This window comes from Argentina silus, assembly GCF_951799395.1.
Source record: "Argentina silus genome assembly, chromosome: 1".
In the NCBI taxonomy this organism is placed as follows: domain Eukaryota; kingdom Metazoa; phylum Chordata; class Actinopteri; order Argentiniformes; family Argentinidae; genus Argentina; species Argentina silus.
In genome coordinates this window covers 8,236,193-8,258,635 of record NC_139655.1, presented here as the reverse complement: position 1 = coordinate 8,258,635, position 22,443 = coordinate 8,236,193, and the positions used below count along the sequence as shown (strand labels likewise).

Sequence of the window (22,443 nt, the reverse complement as noted above, 5' to 3'; positions counted from 1 at the left end):
TGAGCCTGGTTTACTTCTCAACATTGTTGTCTGCAGTCCACTTTACAGAGGTAGACTTATAAGAATGGTATACTGATCTTGATGTGTAAGCAATGTATGATGAAATGTTTGAAAGCCTTCTCTACCAGGGACTGTTCTCTTACATAAACTGCAAGTCTCCTGGAAGCAATGTATCGGCCTAATCACAGATAACACTTCAGCAGGTAAAGTTCAGTGAATCATACATACTCTACCTGCCAGCAGCTCAAACCCACACAGCTTTTACTCAGCTTTCACACAGGAAGTTGTTTCCACCCACCGGATAGCTTCACCACGTGGGCTTAAGGAGGACGGATGGAGACAGTATGGCTTTGCCCTCACTGGCTGCCAACATACAATGTGGTGGTGTGCTGGTTGCAAAGTTTACTTACCGCTAAAGGTTTTTTTTTCACCACCCCTAATCTATTCTTCCTTGTGTTGGGTTACAGAGTTTCCTGTGTGGTTCCTGTCCCCCCCTCTTGCCCCGTTGAAGCTGTGGACATATGATCGTGGGGGTCGGGGTGGGGGGGGGATGCGTTGCAGTGAGAGCCGGTAGGAAGAGCAACAGAGAATTCTGAAAGGCAGCATAAGCCCCAGGAAAAAGGGTTTCCTTCCTGGCCACTCCCTCTCAGGGATTCTGGGAAACCTATGGCCTCCGAGACATTTCCAAGGGCATTTCCATTATACAGGTTGAGGTGAAAGAGGTGGAAATAGATGGGGATAGTATTTTGTGTAATCCTTTACTTTAAGTTGCTCCTGTACCTGTGTAGTAACACTGTAATTACTCTAGTAATAACTTTGTATTAACATTTTATTACATAGTAATTAGGTTTTGAATGATTAGTTACAACACAAACAATTCCACCTTTGTAACACAAACTGCTCAACCCCTATTACTATGCAATTGATAATGTGCTATGTAACAGCATGACAATTCAATTCTGTTACCAGAATAATAACAAAGTTACCACACAGGTATGGGGGCAATTTAAAGTTTTGCCATATGATTTAGAAATATAATATGTGATACACAGCTAAACAAAGTTATTTCCCAGTCACTGCATAAATTCCTTCTCCAAGCACACTCATCCTCACATGCTGCACTGTGCTGTGGTACGTCGGGCTGTCAAGAGGCACGCTTGAAGCTAAAGGCAGAGAGTGAACTGTGTTTGTCAGCTTTTAAGCCCCGAAATTGATTCTACTCTTCTCTCTTCATTCTAATGACAAGCTAATCCCCCACTCCTGTTCCTGGCTGTTATAAATAGAGGCTCTTTTTTTCCCTCGCCTCGCGCTAAAAATTAGCTGAGATGATGAGTCTGCTCTTGCAGCAATCAATTTGCTATGCTGTAAGTCCCTCAGAAAAGGTTACCTGTGGCAATTGAGACCCAGCCATGTAACCTCAAATGTGCCTCTCCTGCCAATTTGTATTCAACTAATTAAATAAATCGTCTGAAGAGTGAGTCGAATGAAATGTCTTAATATTGATGTTAAATAGATGCATGATTTTCGGGCATTTGTTATAGGGACTGACAGGCAGGCCATAGAAATTGTGCAGAGGGATTAGTGGGTGTGTCAGCTACGGGGCACGTTAATGATATTAGTAGTGATCTGATTATTTAGGATGCTGTAAGTTATTCATGCCCTGAACTGGCTATCCATCACAGCTTGTGTGAAGTGCTTTGCCTGAACCCAATAATAGTCCAGCTAAATACTGCCGCTACCTGAAAATCTAAACATAATCTGCTCATCTGCTCTGTAACCTATGCCCCTTGAGATGTCCTTGTACTGAAAGCATGCCTGTTGGCAAGTCAGCCACGTATTGGTTTGTAAATGATAGTGGAAACTGCCTCATGCAGTATCATTTCCCTGAGTTGACTACATGACAACAAATGAACTGTGCTAAACTTGTGAAGGTAGATCGAGTAGAGCATTTTTACCCCCTCCCCTTGTTTTGCGAACAAACTGCAGATCACCCGGCTGGCAGTGTCTGAGGTGTGCTGGAATGCTATAGATCCAGTGACGCTTTAGTTTAGCACTCCCCTGACCTCAACTCCCTCACACCTCCTCCCCCATCTCCTCCCCTCAGCTCACCTCCCCGAAAGAAGATCCTACTTCACAAAGCCACCTCTCAGACCTGTGGAGAGGGTGCACATGTTTTTACCATGGAGGCCATGTAAGCCCTACCTATAAAGGGCCCCAACGATGGAGTTACAACACGTACTGGCTTATGACCCTTCATCATCTGAGCTCCCTCTTTGAAAGGTAGACATCATGTGTCTACAGAGAGAGCAGCAGCTAGAGAGATTACCAACACTACTGAATCACATTTGTTATGCAAGGCATTAGTTCGGATAGGAGAGGATAGGTTTGTTAGATCACACACACACACACACACACACACACACGCGCACACACACACACACACACACACACACACAGACACAGACACACAATTTGATCTGCAGTGTGTGTGGTGTGTGTTGGCCACTGGGCAGGCTGTGCAGTGCCTGGCAGAGTGTAGGGTCTCTGGGCTGCAGCGATATGGTTGTTCCTTGGAGCCCAAAGCACAGGGATAACAGGCTAGCGTGGTCCAGAGTCTGATCTCAGGCCAGCCCTTAATGAGCCAAGGCTTAAGCTGCCAGAACAGGACAGAATAAAGATACACTCATGTTTAAGTACATCATCAGACATGTAAGATCGGTTTGATAGTTGATACTACCGCTCTGTCTTTTGGCATATCCAGTGATGCTTGGATAAAGCCCTAGAGAATGAGCTCTGTCTCCCCCACCCTGTTATATCGTAGCCTCTCTCTCTCTCTCTCTCCGGTGAGCTTTATAGTACCTTCTCAGATCTGCGAGGCCAGATTTGTATCGCTCTGTTAGTCCTGGGGAACCTTGAGGGTCTCAGTGGGATCAATTTAAAAGGGAAGTGCTTGTCTCTCCTCCCTTGTTTGGCCCTCCCGGCTGATTGAGCCCGTTCGCCAGGAACACACAGGCTTTTGATCTGCTTTCTTTATGTTTTCAGAGCTTAGCTCTCGAAAGTGTCATCTTTGTCTAATCCAACAGGGTTTCTGTTCCACTTCCTACGAAAGTTTGTCCCTTGCACCTGTGAGAAGGTGATTTTTTTTTATTTCTTCAGTTTTCTCAAAAGTCTTTAAAACCTATTGGGTAGTTATCTTTAGTGAGATACTCTGCTGCAGTCTCTTTGATGAAGAGAAAAACCTTAAGGTTGAGACGGTGAGCATGGCTCCTTAGGCAGCTTGCTTCTTGACTCAAGAAGTGGCTCGGAGCTCCAATGCATTATTCACACATAGTAGATACCGCTAGTGGAGGAAACGAAAGCTGGTGCCTGCTAGCCCTCCCAGGCTGAACAGTTGAAGTGGGTCTCTTTTGTAAGACATGAATTACCAGTGACTCTGCAGCAAGAGCAACTAGAGCAAGCAGGGACTGGCTTGTCAAGCGGGAGGGAGACTGCTTTGCCTTATAGCTCACTGGGGTTGGCAAGAGAGAGAGGTGCTTGCTCTACTAGCAGACGGCTTGTTGTAGTGTAATAGAGGGGGAGAGAGAGGGCAACAGAGACAGACAGTGAATGTTTGGACAAGAGCCAGACAAACTCCTCCCACTTGTCTTCAGTGGGGTCAGAGGAGGTCAAATGGAGTTTTTCTTGTCATACCTCAGTGACCTCTCTCGGGAATACTCTAGTCACGACTCGGGGTTAAGATTCCGAGGTAAAATTAGCCAAGCCAGGTCAGATAAGGTTTTTTTCCTCTTTTATATAAACAGAGCTAAAATGTAGGTGCCCAAAATGATAGAACACTGAACAGTTCTACAGCTAGGCATCATAGTCTAGCCTAGTTCTCCCTGGTGGAAACCCGATCACAATAACTCATACTGACCCACTATTTATTTGTAAAGTTTATAAACTAACTTTTGGGGGATTTGGATTTGAGAGTCTGTTTAGTAAAGCACCCCTGACTACATGCCATTATCCCCCTGCTCATGACATCACTGCAATGCACTAATTGGAGTTTAATACCAGAGCAGAAAGTGGAGGCATATAATTTCCCTCTCCTACCCTGAAATAGAGAGGACAGCTTTTTAAGGTTAATTTTGGATGCGGTGCAGCTGTGCCTGATTTTAAACAAACACCTTGCTCTGTCTTTGTCTGCAAAATGTCTGGACATTTTGCAATTAAATGTGGAAAGGGGTGTTTCATCACCTTAAGTTAAGTGAATCAAATCCTTTTTTAATTTAACAGATAGGGCCTGTGTTGGCCTACTCAGTAAACCCATAGGCCTAGACATTAGTGCTGAAAATAGAACTGAAATGTCTCATAAGCTTTTAGCTTCATTTCATGTCTAAAACTAAAGGGAACCCAGTTTCACTGTCTCCTACACAGAATGTAGTAATTTTGAGTCCAATTCGACATACAGTATACTGTATGCCATTAGTGCCCTGGGGACTCATAGCTGTACTGTATACGTAGTTTATGTAGAATGGCATTTGTGTGTCATCATGAATACTTACAGAGCCTGGGTGTAATGACATTCACACGCCCAGAAAAACACACAGCTCTGGCTCTGCCTGGTCTTTATCCCCACGCTATATCAGGGCCTGTATAAACAACAGGCCTGTTTGAAGTGGAAAGCTTTAATCACAAGTGTAATCATTTACATTGCAAGGTGGTTACTGCCCCGGTGATGGCAGAGGGAGAGGCGTTGCCCCGCCAATGTAGCCTAAATGCCAGTGCTAGGAAGATGAACATGATAGGAGCAAAGGATTGTGGGTAAACACAAAAAAAGGCCTAACTTTTTAACTCTCATTATTCAGCGCAACTGTGATACCTCAGCTAATATTGAAGGCCTGTTCTACTCCACATGCTAGCTACTGTAGCAAAACTCAAGAAGTCCTATCAGCCATGGTGCTAAGAGGGACTTAGCATTAGCAGTCATGCAGTAGTGTTTACTGTGTGAAAATTAGATTAGCTACTTGAGAGTAGCTGTCATAGAGCTGTTCCATTCATTCTAGCCTGAAGCTGACCCCTTCCTCTGCTACACACACACGAGCACGCACGCGCGTGCACACACACACACACACACACACACACACACACACACACACACACATACTGGCCTGATTCCATTCTAACACACAAGCCTCATGGGCTTCTGCATGGGCCAAAGCCTGTTAGCTCCAATTCGGACCATATACATCGCTAATGAGCACTGTCACAGCTCTGGGATTACTCTGTTGAAAGAGAAGGTGTGTGATATTCTAAGTATTTTTGTCCATGGTTTTAGTGTTCAGTTGTTATTTCATATTGGTTAAGCATTTTCTATCCACTTTGCAGAACTGCCGTTTAACCCAGATGAGTCACCATGTTGTCTAACACGAGATAGGACAGCAGAAAAACCAAGACTGCATTCCCAGCATTGCATGTCCACCCCTTTCATTCTCTATAATTCATCCTGACAACTAGAGTGATTATTCTATGAATATGCACTGAAAACACAGCTCTCTCTGTGTGTGTGTGTGTGTGTGTGTGTGTGTGTGTGTGTGTGTGTGTGTGTGTGTGTGCGCGCGCGCCTGCCTGCCTGCCTGCATGCCTGCATGCCTGCCTGTCTGTGCGTGTGTGTGTACCGTTACTCTGAAACAATGGAGGTGTCAGGGCGAATTATCTCCCCTCCCTGACTTAGTACTCAGGGAGCTTAGAGATGTACCCTGGGTTTTGCTGAGTTTCAGGTGAATGATGGTGTCTGCTCTTTTTCTCTTTTCCGTCCCTTGTCTTTCCCTCCTTTTCCCATACCTTTCACTCATGAGGTGCTCTAACAAGGTTGTTAGAAGAGGATAAGGCGTGTTAAATGAATAATTTACACACGAGCGCTCCTTATTTATTTAATATGGAGCTGAGAGAATGGGCAGCCCGGGTCCCCAACCGCCTGGCCTGTCAGCTAAATGAGGCGTCGCTCTGCCTAATGTTGGGGCAGAGCGGCGAGCATTTAGTGTGGCCTATGTCTGTTTGTGACAAGACAAAAGACGCGACAAGCCATGCATACTCTTCTAGTGTGTGAATCATGTTGAATCATTTGTCATTGTGCTATTTACCATGTTACCCCCATTATGTCTACACAAAGGTCAGCCTTATAACCTTCCACCAATCAGGTCAATCCATGTGTGTCTCAAGCAAGAAAAAACACATATGTGTTTCAACTATGGAAGACAGCCCCTGCATTTATTTTAATGACATCCTTGTATATTCAGCTTGTTTTACTCAGTTTGCTTGTGTTTGCTTGTGTGAAGGAAGGAAGAGGACCACACTGCCATCACCGCCCCCATAGAGGAGGAGCTTCATAAGAGAGAGGAGCCAAGGAGGAAATCATCCAATTGGTAATAGATTTGCTAAGACTTCGGTCATTTACATTTATGGCATTTAGCAAACGCCTTTATCCAAAGCGACTTACAACAAATACATTTGCCTAAGTGAGTGAATCATCTATCCATCAGTCATCATAAGAAAAAGTAATCTATGCTAGGACCAGGGGCTATTGGCAGTCACAATGCTAGAAGAAAGGAAGATTTAAAACTTTTTTCAACTAGGAAACTAGGAAAAGAGGAGATGAACCCCAAACAGTGTCAGAATTAAAGGGGGAGCTAGGGGGGAAAGAGACATGAGCTCCCTCAAAAGCATCAACACAAACACCCTCATGTTATCTTGTTTCATGGATTATACCAATATTCCGACGTAGCTACAGTTCCCAACCCAACCCATATGGCCCATATGCTGTGCAGTGCATTTTCTTTGTCTTGTTCTTGTTTGAGAGAATTTCCGTTGTTGCAGGTGTATACAATTAACTTTGAATCAATATAATATACAATATATTCTCTCTCTCTATCTCATATATATACTTCATACAATAAGGATATGAATTGTACTATTGTTAGACTTCATTTAATCACTGAAGCGCACACATGCATGCGTTATGCATCCTTTTATTGGTGCAACTTGATGCTAGAATTGCATGATATTTCCAAGTTTGTCTAAAAAGCTGTGATGTCGACCTAAATATGTATCATCATGTAATTGGTGACCCCCCCCCCCCCCCCGCAAGTCACTGTGTAATTGGGACACTGCCCCCAAAAGCCTACCTCTTACATTTACACATGCCTTTTCCCTCTTGCAGCTCCCCTTATCATTTCCTGTTTACAGAGCCAGAGTGAAGGAGAGCTAAACATGACCAAATCTCCTCTGTGTGATTCTCCCAAGAGAGTCAAATCCCACAGCTCACATTGACCTCATTATAAAAATAGCACATCTACCCAGCCATCACATTTCTCAACATTCCCCTCTACTCCATTTTTCTCGTTTTGATCAAAGCATCCATACTATAAGAGGCTCAATTAGAGGCTAAAAGTTAACCTAACCTCTTGTAAAGGCAAATATTTCCTACAATGGTACTTCTGTGTACTGAAGTTCTGTGTTTGTGAGTAATTCAAAGGTTAACTTGTGGTTCCTGATAGAATCCTCTCTTGGATGATACAACGGCTCTTGTCTCCTCTCTGGGCAAATGCTGCCCTCGTCAACCACTACAACCCACCAAACAGAGCACAAGTGAAATACCCCATTAAAGTAAGCAAGGGTAGAGTATGGTTAATTTAACAGCATCAGTGAAGGTAACTACAGTAATTACCACCAGGGTTCCCTTTGATCCAGCCAGACAATGTTTCCCAGGTTTTAATGCCCATCAAAGAAATGAGAGCAGCTGCTCAATTAGCATAGTAACCTTTCTAACTCTGCTGAGAGACAAGTTTTCACCTTTCTTTCTTCCTCAGGAATAAGCACCATGCTAATCATCACACACACACACACACACACACACACGCACGCACGCACGCACGCACACACACGCACGCACACACACACACACACACACACACACACACACACACACACACACACACACACCATTTGGTATGTTATGATACAGTATGGTGGAGTGTTCGTGTGTGTATGCATGCATTTTAATGCACGGATGTCTTGTACCTGGAAATAGGGCCTCAAACACTGCAGCAATACCTGTTTTCTACACTGGGTCTTTCCTCTCCTGTGGGTTAGTGTTCTTAACCAAGACACGCAGCTAGCTACCTCAGATGAGCCACTCCATGCAAAGTGATGGAAGGTTGTCATGCAACGACCTGCTTTTAGAATCTCAACATAGCTTAATGGGAGGAGAACTTCTGGGATCTGCATATTCTTTGATCTCCACCAGGTCTCTGGGAGCAGTCATCATTAAAGATGTGCACTTTAGAGGACATGGTTTCTCTTAGTGACTCCGCTAGCTGGCACTCAAGCCTTAAGTTGTGACCTGCTCTGAGGCTGCCCTTCACTTCAAAGCTACCCTGGGTATGGTAAAAGCCACTCCGTCCTTCACTCTGCTCCACTGATACAAGTATAGTGCCCTTGGTTCCCCTCCCCTCCCACCCCCTCCCCCCTCCCCCCTCCGCCTCTCTGTTTATCTGCCTCAGCTCGTCACGTCCCTGAACCTGCTCTAATTTGCATCACAGAGTGCTGTTTATTTACTCTGGTACTGACAGAGAGGACAAGGGGGAGAGGGAGGGAGAGAGATTGAGAGTACAGGGATTTATAGATTCACACGGAAAAGAGATGGACACCAAGAGGGTACAGAGAGAAAAAGAGAGAAGGGAACATATTGAGTGACAGACAGACAGACAGACAGACAGATACACACACACACACACACACACACACACACACACACACACACACACACACAGCAAATAAGAGGGATACAGAGAGAGAGAGAGTGGGGGATATACTGATAGAAAGAGAGGTAGGAGAAAGGGAGAGAGAGAGATTGAGAACTTCCCCACCTCTGCGCCCCCATGGTCTACCGTTTCATCTAACACGCTGTAGTGCCTAAAATTAGAAAGCTGCAAGATTCCTTCCTTCCAGGGCTCCATTAAAAGAGTTCTCCCATAGTGTTGTGTGATCATTACGGTGGGACTGGAAAAGCAGGTGTTTTCAAAGTGTCCTGCTCAAGGTTGCTGTGGCTTCGCTTTCCCCCACTGGGGGTGCTTAATTAAAATGTTTTTTTTTCTCTCTTTTTTTTTTAAAATGTTATTTTTGTAATTTTGTTCTCTTTTTTGTTTTACACAATAAACATATAGACAATCATACTTCAACTTGTCAAACAACCAACATATTTGATCTATTCTTACATCATCCACTCTTTCAACTTTTACTCCTCAACATGTATATCTCTTCCCCTATACTTCCATTCTCACCCACACACCACACAACAGACAACACACACAATACAAGAGTGGAATATTTAGTTCTTGTTTTTGTTCACTCGGGCAGTCAGGTAGACTCCAAGGCATCTGATCAGGATTTGACTGTTTTTCTTTCTCTTTTTGGATGTTTGTACAGATCTGGCAGGTTAAATTGTCCTTCTGATGATGGAAAGTGTAGCAGCTGTCTATTCAATCTATGGGGTTTATTTATTTATATGGACCATATCAAGTCTATTAAAATGGAGTAAGTAGGCTGTCTTGAAAAATGTCTTTGGAGGTGTGATTGGGACTATATAGAAATGTCGGTAGCCACACCATTCTAAAGATTTATTTTCTAATTATTTATTTTTATGTTTACTGGCAAGTTTCTCCATTTCTGAAGTTCACTGTTCGTGTTGTTGGGTCTAGATTATCCTTATAGTTGTGACTTATTGCTTCTGATCTTACATCTTAAGTGTTTGAAGCCTTTTGACATCCATTTAAATACTTGCAGGGTTTCTGGAATGTCATTTGGTTTGTCATTCACATTTATTGTGTTTTGTTTTGATTTATTTTATAACCTGATACTTTAGACAAAATGTTTAATAGTTTTGCAAATAGACTTAGTTTATATTCCTGTTGTTTAACATTTATTGCTGCGATGTCTTTCTCCTGTCTAATAAATTCAGCAAAAGGTTCTATAACACTGCGAATAAAAGTGATGAGAATGGACAACCTTGTTTGGTCCCTCTCTCCAATGAGAATGGGTCTGACAATATGCCATTTGTGTGCACTCTTAATTTTGGCACTTTGTACGTACATCATTTGAATCAACTCTGTTATTTCTAGAGGAAAAATAAACTTAGCCAATGATTTTAATAAAAAGTTAATTTCTACCCTATCAAATGCTTTCTCTGCATCAGCACTACTACTGCAAGATCAATATTATATTGTTTTGCATATTGTATTAAACTAAGGCAAGTAGCATATTGGTTTGGATATGTCTATTTTTTATAAAACCTGTTTGATTGTAATGAATAATGCTTGGGAGCACTTACCTATGACTTTAGAAATCATTTTACTGTCGCAGTTAGTATTTAATCCGCTCGCATATCTCCTGTTCTCCCTGGTTTAAGGATGACTGAGATGATGGTTTGATACATTGTATTTGATGATCGGTTGGCAGAAGAGGTGATAATTGCTATAATATTCAACAGGGAATTGGTCTTGTCCTGGCACTTTACTATTAGGGACGCTCTTAATAGCTTATTTTATTTCATCCCGAGTTATAACAGATCTTAGATCTTCTTTTTGTTCTTGGGTTAAATGTTTGAATTTGACAGAAAGTTCACTATTTTGTCTTCTCCCTCTTCAAGTTCAGTTTTATAGCGGTTTTCATGAACATCTTTAAATTGATAATTTATATATTTATTACTTGTTATCAACACATTTGTAATTGTAATTTTTTTTGTATTATTGCCGGACTGGTTGTTATTCGTTTTGTTAAGGCTGCTAATTGTTTACCTGATTTGTTTGCTGTGAGGTAAAACGTCTTATTAGATTTTAATTTATAGTTATTTGCCCTTTCCAGTAATAATGAATCATAATCTTAATTGGCTCTTTGTAGGGTGTCTTGTCTCTCATCTTTCATTGATTGTGTTGCATTTTCTATTATATTATGGAAATCCTCATCATCCTCATACCTATGTAGGAGACTATCGTCTACAGTAAATACAGATTCTTAAAATAACAAACATAAAAATTTAAATTGGGCTTAGGCTATCTTCCGATGTGGAACTCAAATAGTCATGGGGGATTTCAGTACCACCAAAAGTGGACCTACCGACAAAACAATCGGTCAAAACAAATCTCTGTAAGCCAAGCTGTTCACTGTATAAACAAATGTTGAATAACCTGGATCATACCTTTATTTAACAGTGGAGTCGCTGGTTGTGTCAACTGGGTTTTTATGCAGGCATCTTCCAGCTCTTTTTTTATGGATATGGATTACCTTCGTCTTATTTTGTCGAGATATCTGGGATGAAACGGATATTTGGCTTTTGGGTCCCTTATTCCAATCCTCTGCGCATTCTGTATGTCCTCATTTTAGTGATTAATCTGCAGTTTGTCTGTTATAAATTTTCCCAGGAATGAAACCATATGTTCCCTTTTTCTTCCCCTTGAGATTTTTGATACGCAGGTTGTTCCCGCGTGATCTATTTTCTAATTTATATATCTCGTCCAGTCCATCATCCAATTTCTTTTCTATCACTTGATTGATTTTATCATCTTGTTTGTCTGTACACTCTGCTTGTTGGTGCACTTCAGCAGTTAATACTTCAATACTTTTTGTCAACTCTTTGAACCAATGATTGTAAACGTTTTTATGCATTTCCAGCATTTTGCAAGTTTACTTTCTATTTCTTTGTGTTGTTCTGACTCTTTCTTGTCCTACACCTGCATTTCTTTGTTGTGAGTCGCCAATGCCAAACACTCTAGTCTTTTGTGACTGGCTGTTTTTTAAATATTTCGTTAAGTTTGTTTTCAATACTACAATTGTTCACAAAATTTTCATCAGATTAGGTATTGTTTTTTCCTTGTTTAGTAGTTTAATTGACCATTGTTTTCAGACCATTCTGGCCAGAAGTGACAGATTTCCAACAAACTTACACCCTGGTCCTTTAATTCAGTTATGAAGATCACGTAATGTGGCTAAATAAATTCACATTTCATTCACTACTGGTGGATGGTGCTTTCCCTAGATGTAACAGATTTGCATCTGGCAGGGTAATGCTAGCTAGCTAGCTATCTAGTTTGTTTGCTAGCAGTCTGTGCACTGACTCACAAGTTAGAAAAAGAAGAGAAACAAATGGAGATAAATTAACTCAGGCCAATACGTTTTAGTATAATAGATTTTATTTTTATTTTTTTTCTGCAATGGATGTAAATATCATATTTCACAATGTCCAAAATAGTCGTGTCATTAAAGCTATCTCCATGGTAACTAGAGAACACTTTTGGTTTACCATCTCATGTTACCATGGTGATACCTCAAAACTATGTAAAACACTTAAATATTTTCCTTAGCTAACAAATTAATTTTAGGAGCTTTATGCAACACCCTTAAACAATTTCCTTAGGTAAGGGAAAATCATCTCTTAAGTTAAACCCCTTAGTAAAAAACTGAAGATGTTATATGCAATTTGCCACTGCTTTAAGCTCTTGCCCTTTCCCCATATTTCTACTGTAGTAGGCTCATACTCACACTACTACTCCTCTTATCTGCTTTCTTTACCCCACCCCCCATCTCTTCTTTCTCTCTCTTTAGTAATGTTTGACCTATTCTCAGACTCTGAGTCCAGATTTCAGAGTGAAGTGAAAGGTCAGATAAAGGTTTAGTGTGGAACACTGAGAGATGACTAACACACCCTGCCTCTGGGGATGCAGTGCCTGGGACCTGACCACACTGTCATCACTGCTGCTCTCTCCCCCTCTCTCTAACCCGGAGGTGACAGTCACATCACCTGAGCCTGGTGACAGGCAGACGTGTTCTCCTTGGTGACTGAAGCTGTGACAGTGTCATGGAAATGACACACAACTTAGTCATCAGGTCAAAAGTTACAGGCAATGTTTACAGCACCCAGCCTCATCTCTGTAGAGGAAATTAGTGCCTTTCTTTGCGGCTCCTTCTGCCAGAAAAGGGAATTGTGGAAACCACAACTGGCCTTAGATAAAATGTTTGAGCAGGTTGTAGCCTATTTTGATCACAAGTAGCTCAAATGTCTTCACTACTATAAAACAAGGTTTTTCTTCATTAAAAGAGCAATCTGTGATGGTACATTCACCTTTGATTCTTGAAGAATATAACTTATAAATGCCTCATGAACTTGGTTCAACTGTCTTACCCTCATCAGAATCCAAACATATAAACTTGTTTTACTCCATAGTTTGTAAACAATGTAATTGTAGACAAACACTGTATGGCTTCAAAACATGGTTAGAACTATGGATGCTCTGTCTATGAATTTGAGATTGGTTACATTTCTCCTGTCACATCCCTCAGCTGTTTAAAGGACAAAGTGGCAAAGGGGTGACCGTTTTGTCGTTGTTTGAATCCCAGTTTGCCCCTTTAAAAAAGGAGCTGCATATGTAATTTGAAAAAAGTGACACCTGGAATCTTAGTTCTTGGTATTCTAAACATAGTGGGCTTTTCCTCTTTTGCAATGGGATTTATTTATTGATCCATCTGCATCCCCATTCATGGCCAAGCAGCTGGATCGTAATTGGAATGGATTTCTTTCTCACATTGATTTGCTCAGGTGACAGCTAATGACGTACGGTGCATGGTCTTGAATACCTTGTTGTATGGTGTACCTTCTCCATTGCTACACCTCTCTGTGTCGTCCTGGAAAGGGTACAGCTGTAGAATAATCTCCTTCCCCCTCTGTGCTGTCGCCTCCTTGGCCCTCTCCCTGCTCTGGGATAAAACAAGGAGTTCTGCAAACACTGATTTCATTTTCACCCTGACCGCCCATGCTCCTGAGAGAGACAACAGAGCTTGTACGGCACCGACACACACACACACACACACACACACACACACACACTCACACACTCACACACTCCTCACCCCTCACCCCTCACCCCCAGTACAAATCCCTACCCTCCAAAAGAGAGATGAGTGCTTAGCATGCATGCAGGAAAAAGCAATCGAGCACAGATAACTCTGAAATCACTCATGGAAAAAACTGAAATGATCTGATTCCTTTCTGCTTGGTGGATACATCAAATGCACCTCTGTGTTTTGATAAAGAAATGACATGCCCAGTTCCATCATTTTCTTTCAGTAATGCATGGATAAATTGTGGACCGAGGGGAATATGTGCATTTGTCTGTGGTAGTGTACAGTACGCCTAGATTATACCCAACACCCAGCTCAGGTCTTATTCTGTACCACACACACTCATCCCAGATAGTGTGGACTGTCGAGCTGACTGTGGGGAAGGGGAGAGTGGAGAGGATGGGGGTGGCTGGGGAACATGTCCGTTGGACATGGCTACACAGGCTGGCCCCGACCCCCCGTGTTCTGCCCCTTATCTACCAGAGATCCTGTGCTTTCATCTCTGCTTCAACCTGGGGGAGGTTGGCCTCTGCTGAGCCTTATGCTTGCCACCCGCCTCACACACACACCCCTTGGCCCCCCTTTTCAAACCACCCTCCACCTCCAGCCTCTATCTTTGAGCCCCAGATGAGCACTAACTCTCACCTACAGGCAAGATAACAGGCCTCTCACCGCTGGGCTTTGTGTGGCCACTCTCTCTGTCCTCCTGCTGTTTGAAGGTTGTCTTTGTTCTAGCTCTGCGTGAAGTGCATGCTTTTCTTGATGGAATTTTTTACTACAAGAAAAAAAGAGCCTCCTCCGTCTTTACTCCTCTGCAACAAGCAATATCTGGTGATTGCCAGTCTTGACAGTACATGGACAGGACATCTGTCTTGGGATAAAGCCATGAAAAGTCTGGTGCAGGAAGCCGGAATCCACACAATGAAATCTTAAGCACTAAGCCCGGGCCAAAAAGAGTGGAGTGGAATGAGTTTGTGTGACTACAAGAACACAACATAATGCATGTTTGACAAATTAAATGGTTGTCATTGCAAAGTCATAAGGCTCCACATGAATATCTCATCAGTGGTCAGTGGATGTTTGCTGCACAGCTCAACTGACCCATTGACCGTTGGGCCATCCGGCCTCCTCAGCGCATTCCTTTCCACGTGGATGCATGGGCTGTTCCATCGGTGCCCCCGTCTCTACCACAACCCTGGTGTTAACGTAAACACCATCCCTCACCTTTCACCTTCGGCCTTACCTGCTAATCTATCTGCAGCTCGGTTGCCCATGGTTCCTCTGGTGTCTGTCTGAGGTCTTTGCTGCAGCTAGAACTAGGACTATGTCCTCAACCAAGCCCTGACCTCTAACCCCTGTGAGATTAGAGCGGCTGGCGTTTTAAAGCCAGTCCCAGATTGAGTGGCTATGACCTCACTTTAACTTTCTTTGAGGTAAGTCCTTGGGTGTAGGTCTCTCCTTAACAACACATGGACAGGCTCAGTATACAGATTCAGGAGGAGAAAGCTCACTAGCCACATACATTTGAATAGTGTCATCTATAATCAGATACATCCTCTTCATTATTATTTATTTGGAAACAGCAGAACAGAGCCCACATGACGCTGACCTTCCCAGTATTAACATTTATCCCCTCCTTGTCTGTGAGCTCAGCCAATCAAAAGGCTTTGTTTTACAATAACAACCTAGCTGATATGAATCCAGATTGGGGAGCACAAAGCTGTGGGGTGGGATTACTGTTGGTAAAGCCCCCTCACCCCTTCACACCCCTCCCCTCCTGTTCCTTCTCCCTCACTCCAGTTAACCCCACCAGCGCGCCTCTGGGCCGACCCCATGTCTTGTCTCTGCTCCCTGCTGTACTTATATCATTATCATCCGGCGCAGGTGTGCAGGAGGGGGCCCTAATACTCCTCCCCCTTGGCCCAGCACTGCACTGGAAGACAGGAACACTGTTTATAGATAGAGGCTTGGTTCTCTTTCTGTTGTGGTGCTAGCGTTTAGAGAAGGATGATTGACATTGGAGCCACAACAGTCAGGCCCCTCCCCCTCCCCTCCAGAGCTGGTCGAGACAACATGTGGCAAAAGGGGGGAGGGAGAGAGATGTTAACATCCTCATTATGCAGATCGGGACGCACACCAAGAAGAGAATCCCAAAACAAGGGAGAGAGGGAAACAAAAGGAGTGCGTGTGGGGGGGGGGTTGTCTTCATTAACACCACACCAGTCCTGTCCCGTCAGCATACTTCCTGTAGCAGTGCTGAGGTAATCTGTGTGTTTTACAAGAGCAGCATGAAGACCTCTGGAGAGAAAGGCAAAACTGAGCTGCATCTCTTCCGTTATGAAGACACCAGCTGCAGAAGTGCGCTATCAATTCTGATCAGCACAGAACATTGGACACTCATTTTTCTCACTCTTTCTCCATTCCATCCCATCATCCTATCTTTGTTCTCACTCACTCTCACGACCCCACCTCTCCCAGGAGAAGTCATCACTCTGACTTAAGCAGACAGCCCCACACACTGGCGTAACTCGGCTTGTGGTTGCTCAGCTGCGTAGCTTTCATATTTCCATGAGGAGTGGGAGAAAGGTGGGAGGCCCCTCTCCTTTCACATGGTTAGGCTGGTCTTAACAGACATCTTTGCTCTGTACCAAGCTGAGGGAGGGGCAAGGAGGAGGGGGTGGGGCATATACCCTTTATACGCTCCCTTTGCCCCCACTACCTTCAACTGCAAACTCTTGCTGATGGGAAGAACCACCAGGGTTGCTTGTCCGTGCCAGAATCCCCCCACCATCCATACCCTTTTCTAATCCTGTGAGTATTGTAGGTATCCCACAGTTCTATTCTGCTGAATACCCAGCCAAATTCACAGTTGAATCAGAATCAACTATCCAAACAGAGGGGGCATATTTCCAGTTTTATGGAGTTAAGATGCTGTGTGGATACTGTATAAATAATCTGTCTCACAGAAATACTTCCAGGTGTTTATCAATGTGCCTTTTTAGTTTCTTTTTTCTTTTCTTTTTTCCCCTTTGAAATGAATGCCTTTTCTCTAAGTCCTTTGAAAATGGATAGGATGGTTGGTTTTACGTGAGAGAAATCATACAGTCAAATGTTTGCCATTTTTGTCACATCCAGAACCTCTTTTTTTATGCCTCTAGTTTTACCGCTTGGTATCACGCACACAACTTGGAAATGTGCCGATACAAAGACTGGTATTGAAAGTGAGATCAAAATGTGAAATCCAACTCCTGCCAAAATCATCTGTTTACAATCAGCATTTTTGAAGCATTCCACTATAATCTCTCTCTCAAACAGGTATGTAGATATTTGTGTAAATGAAGTGTGTTCTGGGCTTGGGCTTTCTTCTCATATAGGTATAAAAGTACTACAGTAGGGTCTACACCTTTTATTAAGTAGCAAGAATATCATTTCATGCTTATTCAACATTTTACAATGACTAGCCTTTTGATATCTTGACATTCAAGATTACAAGATAGGCCTACTTAAAAAAAATGACCCTACTGTTGCACTGTGAAATATCATTTGTCGATTTGGGCATTACAGGGAGAATAGGGCTTTGTAAGTCTGCTTTAGCCCTACGGCCAGGCTTTGCTGATGGTCAGGAGGGATGAGTGCAGAGGTAACCCTCTTCATCTGGTAAACCTCCTGCCCTTGGGCGGCTTTCACGCTCCACTGACTGATCCTTCCAGGAAGTGAGGGGGTACGAGGAGCACCCCGCCGAGCCCATGCATGAACCACAGCAGCACGCTGAGCACAAATCAAAGGGGGCACTCTGTCTGTGCCTGGGGGTTTTGTATGTGTGTGTGTGTGTGTGTGTGTGTGTGTGTGTGTGTGTGTGTCTGTGTCTGTGTAAGAAGGGGCATGGGTAATAGGGCTTCTTGTCGCAGACTCCGACATGTTCATGTTACTGACAGTGTCTGTCTACCTCTCTCTGTCTGTCTCATCTCCGACTGGGACTGCTTTGTAATGACACCATTAAAGTCAGCCCTCCTGCTGTGACGTGCTACTTCAGTAACCGTAATCACTGGGGTCTGTAATCTAATATGCCAGGAAGTTGGAATATTAGTCTTTAACTGTATTGTTGTTGTTTTTGTTCGATTGACAGATGAGTATAGACCTCCATGCCAGATGAAGAGCCTCCAGTTCAGAAGCATCGCCCCTAAGGCCCCAGTGGTGGTGCCCTCTCCGGCTGTCCTGTCCTGCCAGCCTCCCTCTTCCCTCCCCGAAGCTTCCACGGCCGTCAGCCCCAAGTCCATCATCGTCCCTGCCCAGAATTATGCCCTGATGCAGGTGGCAGGGCAGGAGGGGACCTTCTCCCTGGTGGCACTGCCCCCCTCTGTGTCCCCTCAAAGGCCACAACAGCAACAACAGCCGGTCCAGAAGAACCTGAAGCTGCCCATTCCCAGATACCAGCCAATGAGAAGCAAGGGAACCCCGGAGAAGGTCAAATCTGCAGCGCCTACCGCCAGGGTGAAGACCCCCACCAAGGTTGCAGTGATAGCAAAGAAAAAATCACCGGAGCCCAAGGAGAGGCTGGCCAAAGTAGAGCCATTAGAGCAGGTCATACTGATTGACTCGACCTCCTCTGAGGTCTCAGTTACGGCTCTGCTCCCAGACAATGCTGTGCTGTACTCAGGCTCCCAGGTGGAGAGGGCCATGGACACCCCCGAACACCCGGCCACCGGCATCCTACAGAACCTCCACTACCTATCTGGTGCTGTTAAAGGCTCCCCAGTAAAAGCCCAGGATGAAGGCAGTAAGATAAGGCCGTGCCAAGCCAAGACTTCTGGCCAGCCACAGCCAGCCAGCAGCATCACCGTCCTCTCACCAGCCATCTTCAGCAAAGCTGTCCAGATCATCCCCTCCCCACCAAAGGGCAAGCTGCCCATCCTGCCCTACTCCAAGATGAAAAGCACCCTCATCCCGGCAGCCAAACTCAACGCCATGTCCCCTGAGAAAAGGTTCCCAAGCCAGCCTGGCCTTACCAACTCCTCAGATCCCACATCCAACACCCCAGAGACCGCTGAGGCCCTGTGTCAGAACCAGATGCCAAACTGTGTGCTGCAGAGCCAGCCCTTGGCAAAGACAAGCACCCTCCCAGTGTTTGGTGCACTGCAGAAACCGCCTGGCAAGAAGAGGGGGAGGAAGAGAAAGACAATGGAGGATATTCTGGCATTTGAGGCACGAAAGAAGAGGTCCTTGTCTTTCTTTCGGAGGAGGGTCCCAGAGAAGCCTCCGGCAATCGTCCCGGGGTCGAAACAGAAGGAGGTGGACATCTCTAAGAAGTACCGCAGCATCCGACCCAAGCCCATGCTGGTGATGGAGACAGTGCCCCAGCTGGTGAGCCTGCCCTCCCTGACCTCCGACTGTCTGGAGCAGGAGCTGGTAGTGGGGCACCAGCTATCCACCAAGGTCCTGGACTGTCCACAGCCAGCCCCCATACACCTTAGGGGGGGCTCCCAGAGAGTGTACCTGGGGAGTCGCCCTCTTCACCGTTGCCCCACCTGCAGCCGCTGCTTCCAGTTTAAGCACCACCTCCAGAGCCACATGAACAGTCACACCAACAGCCGGCCCTACGTCTGCCCTGTGTGCCGCAAGGCCTACGCCCACTCCGGCAGCCTGAGCACCCATATGAAGCTGCACCACTCTGAGGGTCGGCCACGCCGGACGCTGCGCTGCGAGTTCTGTGAGAAGGCCTTCGGTTACGTGGGCGTGTACTTTAGCCACCTGAGGGAGGTCCACAAGGTGGTCCTCACTGTGGAGCCATCTATCAGCCAGCATGAGGACGACGTGCCTGTGGAGGGGTGAGTTCCTAATTGCCTCAACACAATTAAATGGAGTTCTCATATAGAGTTCTCATATTCTCATTGTTTCTTTCTCCAGGGAGATGTCCCCAGATTCGTCGGATGAGCAGGGCCAGGAGCGTGAGGACCCTGTGGAACTGCAGATCAAGTGCGGCCGCTGCCAGGCAATCACACCCACCTTCGCTGACATGAAGCTGCACCTGCTCTACGTCCACGGGGAGGAGGTCCAGGTGCGGCTCCGCGAGGGGGCCCTGACGGGGGGACGCGAGGCTGAGGATGAGCTGGTCAAACATGCCGCCCATTACTGGCGACAGCTCAACGAGAAGAGGAACCTGGTCAAATGCGGCAGCTGCGACGAGGAGTTCTTCTCCTTTTCCAAGCTCAAGAGGCACATCCTCTCCCACCACCTTGGGGAACCAGAGGACGGAGAGGATGAAGAGCCAGCCGGGCGTGCCTCCCGGAAGGGTGGCGGGGTGCTCTGGGCTGGCTCGTCTTTTAACTGTGTCCTATGTAGCCAGGTGTTTGACAGTAAAGAGGAGGTGATGGAGCACTGGAGGGGGCACCACCACTGTGAGCAGCCTGCCTTGCTCTGGGACGCTCTGAGCTCTTATTCTGGCCACGGAGAGACAGAGACTGACACACCCGGTCAGAGCCCCCATTAGCCAGCCAATCTCTGTGCCCATCCTGCACTGTGGGCCTCAAACACACTCAGTTAGAACAGAGGTCAGTTATAGCACAGGTTAGAGATTCCACTTGGTAGATTTGTAATTGTTATTTTGTGTCCTTTTTGGATTGCACTGTTTTGTTTCGATTGTTGTGTTTAATATTCTGTTTGAATAGAAAAGATTGATTTTGTATAGCATATTTAAGTTTCTGTGTTTTTTAGAGGTAAATCATATTTACCACAGACGCAGTGAAATGTTTTTCTAGACCTAAACCTCTACAAGAGGCATACTGTACTATTGTTTGTCTATTGGCCTTGAATTATCTTGAACTACCTTGTTAAAATAACAATCACTGTACATCTCCTTTGTTACATTGTTGTGGAGATTGACTTATGACTGAAAACAGTTCAAACATGTGTTACAGCAGGGTCCTCTCTACATCGACTGAGAGGAAAACCTCCTCAGCACACCAGCAACTGAGTGATATACTCGTGGCCTTCTGAAAAATATCAATCTAGAGATTGGGACCCATAAATGTGGTTCATAAAAAAATTTGATTAACAGGGCACACTAATCGATCTGTTTTCAAGTGTGTATTCTGTGGTATGGCGAGGTTCTACTTACACAAGTGGTTGTATATGTAAGTTTGAGTGAAGTTTCTAACCACTGACAGAACTATATTTGTTAATTTTACATTACAAAGATGCCAGGTCTAACATTGCCAGCTAATATAAACCTGTGTGCACCCGATGATGTCTGTGATAAGAAGATAATTCTATCTGGTGTTATGTCCTCAATAATATACAATTTTAATATAGACTGAGAAAGTACCGTATGTTTTAAGTATGGATTGTTATTTTATAATTGGTCAGTGGAAATCCAGCAAAAAAAAAATTCTCTGCTCTGTTTGGTTCTTGCAATGGGGATGTTCAATGTTGTGTTTCTTGGTTGGGAGAGTGAATTTTTGAGGGCAAGTAGCTACCGTATATTTCCAACATTTGTCTGACTGTGTAACCCTTTTATATGAAAAAGATCACAGGGTAAGTGAATGTACCTTGAATGTTTTAAAACCCTACCAAATTCTATATACATATAAATATTATATACTTATATAGATAGATTATATATAGCTATATTGAGAATATATATTTGCATAGAATAAATGGTTAATATGCTGCTTTGTTCTATCTCACACTAGAAATAAATGTATTATCGTTGCCAAATTGGTAACTTAAGCCAAGCGAAGCTGTCCATGCTTGTGTCTGACACAGACCTGGAAGTTACAATAGAAGGAACACACTCTCCGACTGTAGTGAGATGAGAATACAGAAGATTGACTCGCAGCGAAACAAATCAAAGGTGTGAAAAATCACAGAGTCACTATTTGTGAAACAAACATGTTAACTGTCAAATATGGCTGAAGGTGTTTGTGATTGTGGCTGTTTGTGTACCTGAAATACCTTATTATGAAATCATTATTTCCAGTTTTATGTTTTTCTTTGCTCAGGTAACTGTGTAGAACCTACTGTGCGTACAATAAAGCTGGAGGATGGAACCATCCTCCTTTACACTCACTCACACACACACCCAGCCCTGATGCTCCATTCTAGCAGATAAATCCATCACAGACAATGGGAATGTGGGAGAGGCAGGCAGGAGTGTGCATGCATTCGTCAGAAGAGATCCTTGGAATTGAATTAATTGAGTGACAGTGTGCAGTCAGCACTGTGTGTGTCTGTGCCTGTGTGTGTGTGTGTGTGTGTCTGTGTGTCTGTGTGTGTGTGTGTGTGTGTGTGTCGCACCCATGTTAGCTGGAGTTGCCAGGGTTATCAGGTGCCTACATATGCCTCACCTCCATGGTAACTCCCCTCTGTCTGTTAAGGGGCATCTTCATGGTATGACCTCCGCCAATCTCCCAATGATTGAATGAGTGTTTGTGTGTGGGAGCAGGCTGAGGTATGTCAAAGAGGTTACATGGTGAATCTGCACACGGTGGGGTCACATCAAATCTGTAACATTCCTAC

General features: G+C 44.4%; 1 protein-coding gene across 1 annotated transcript in view; it reads left to right on the top strand.

Moving 5' to 3' along the window:
* Positions 1-21,977, top strand: part of znf438 (zinc finger protein 438) — a 33,238-nt gene extending 11,261 nt beyond the window's left edge. The window contains exons 2-4 of the mRNA XM_083680453.1: positions 6,318-6,404; positions 18,056-19,754; positions 19,834-21,977. Coding sequence (XP_083536579.1) covers positions 18,079-19,754; positions 19,834-20,416 — 2,259 coding nt within the window. The 5' untranslated portion in view covers positions 6,318-6,404; positions 18,056-18,078 and the 3' untranslated portion in view covers positions 20,417-21,977. The remainder of the gene's footprint in view (positions 1-6,317; positions 6,405-18,055; positions 19,755-19,833) is intronic.
* Positions 21,978-22,443: the final 466 nt, after the last annotated feature.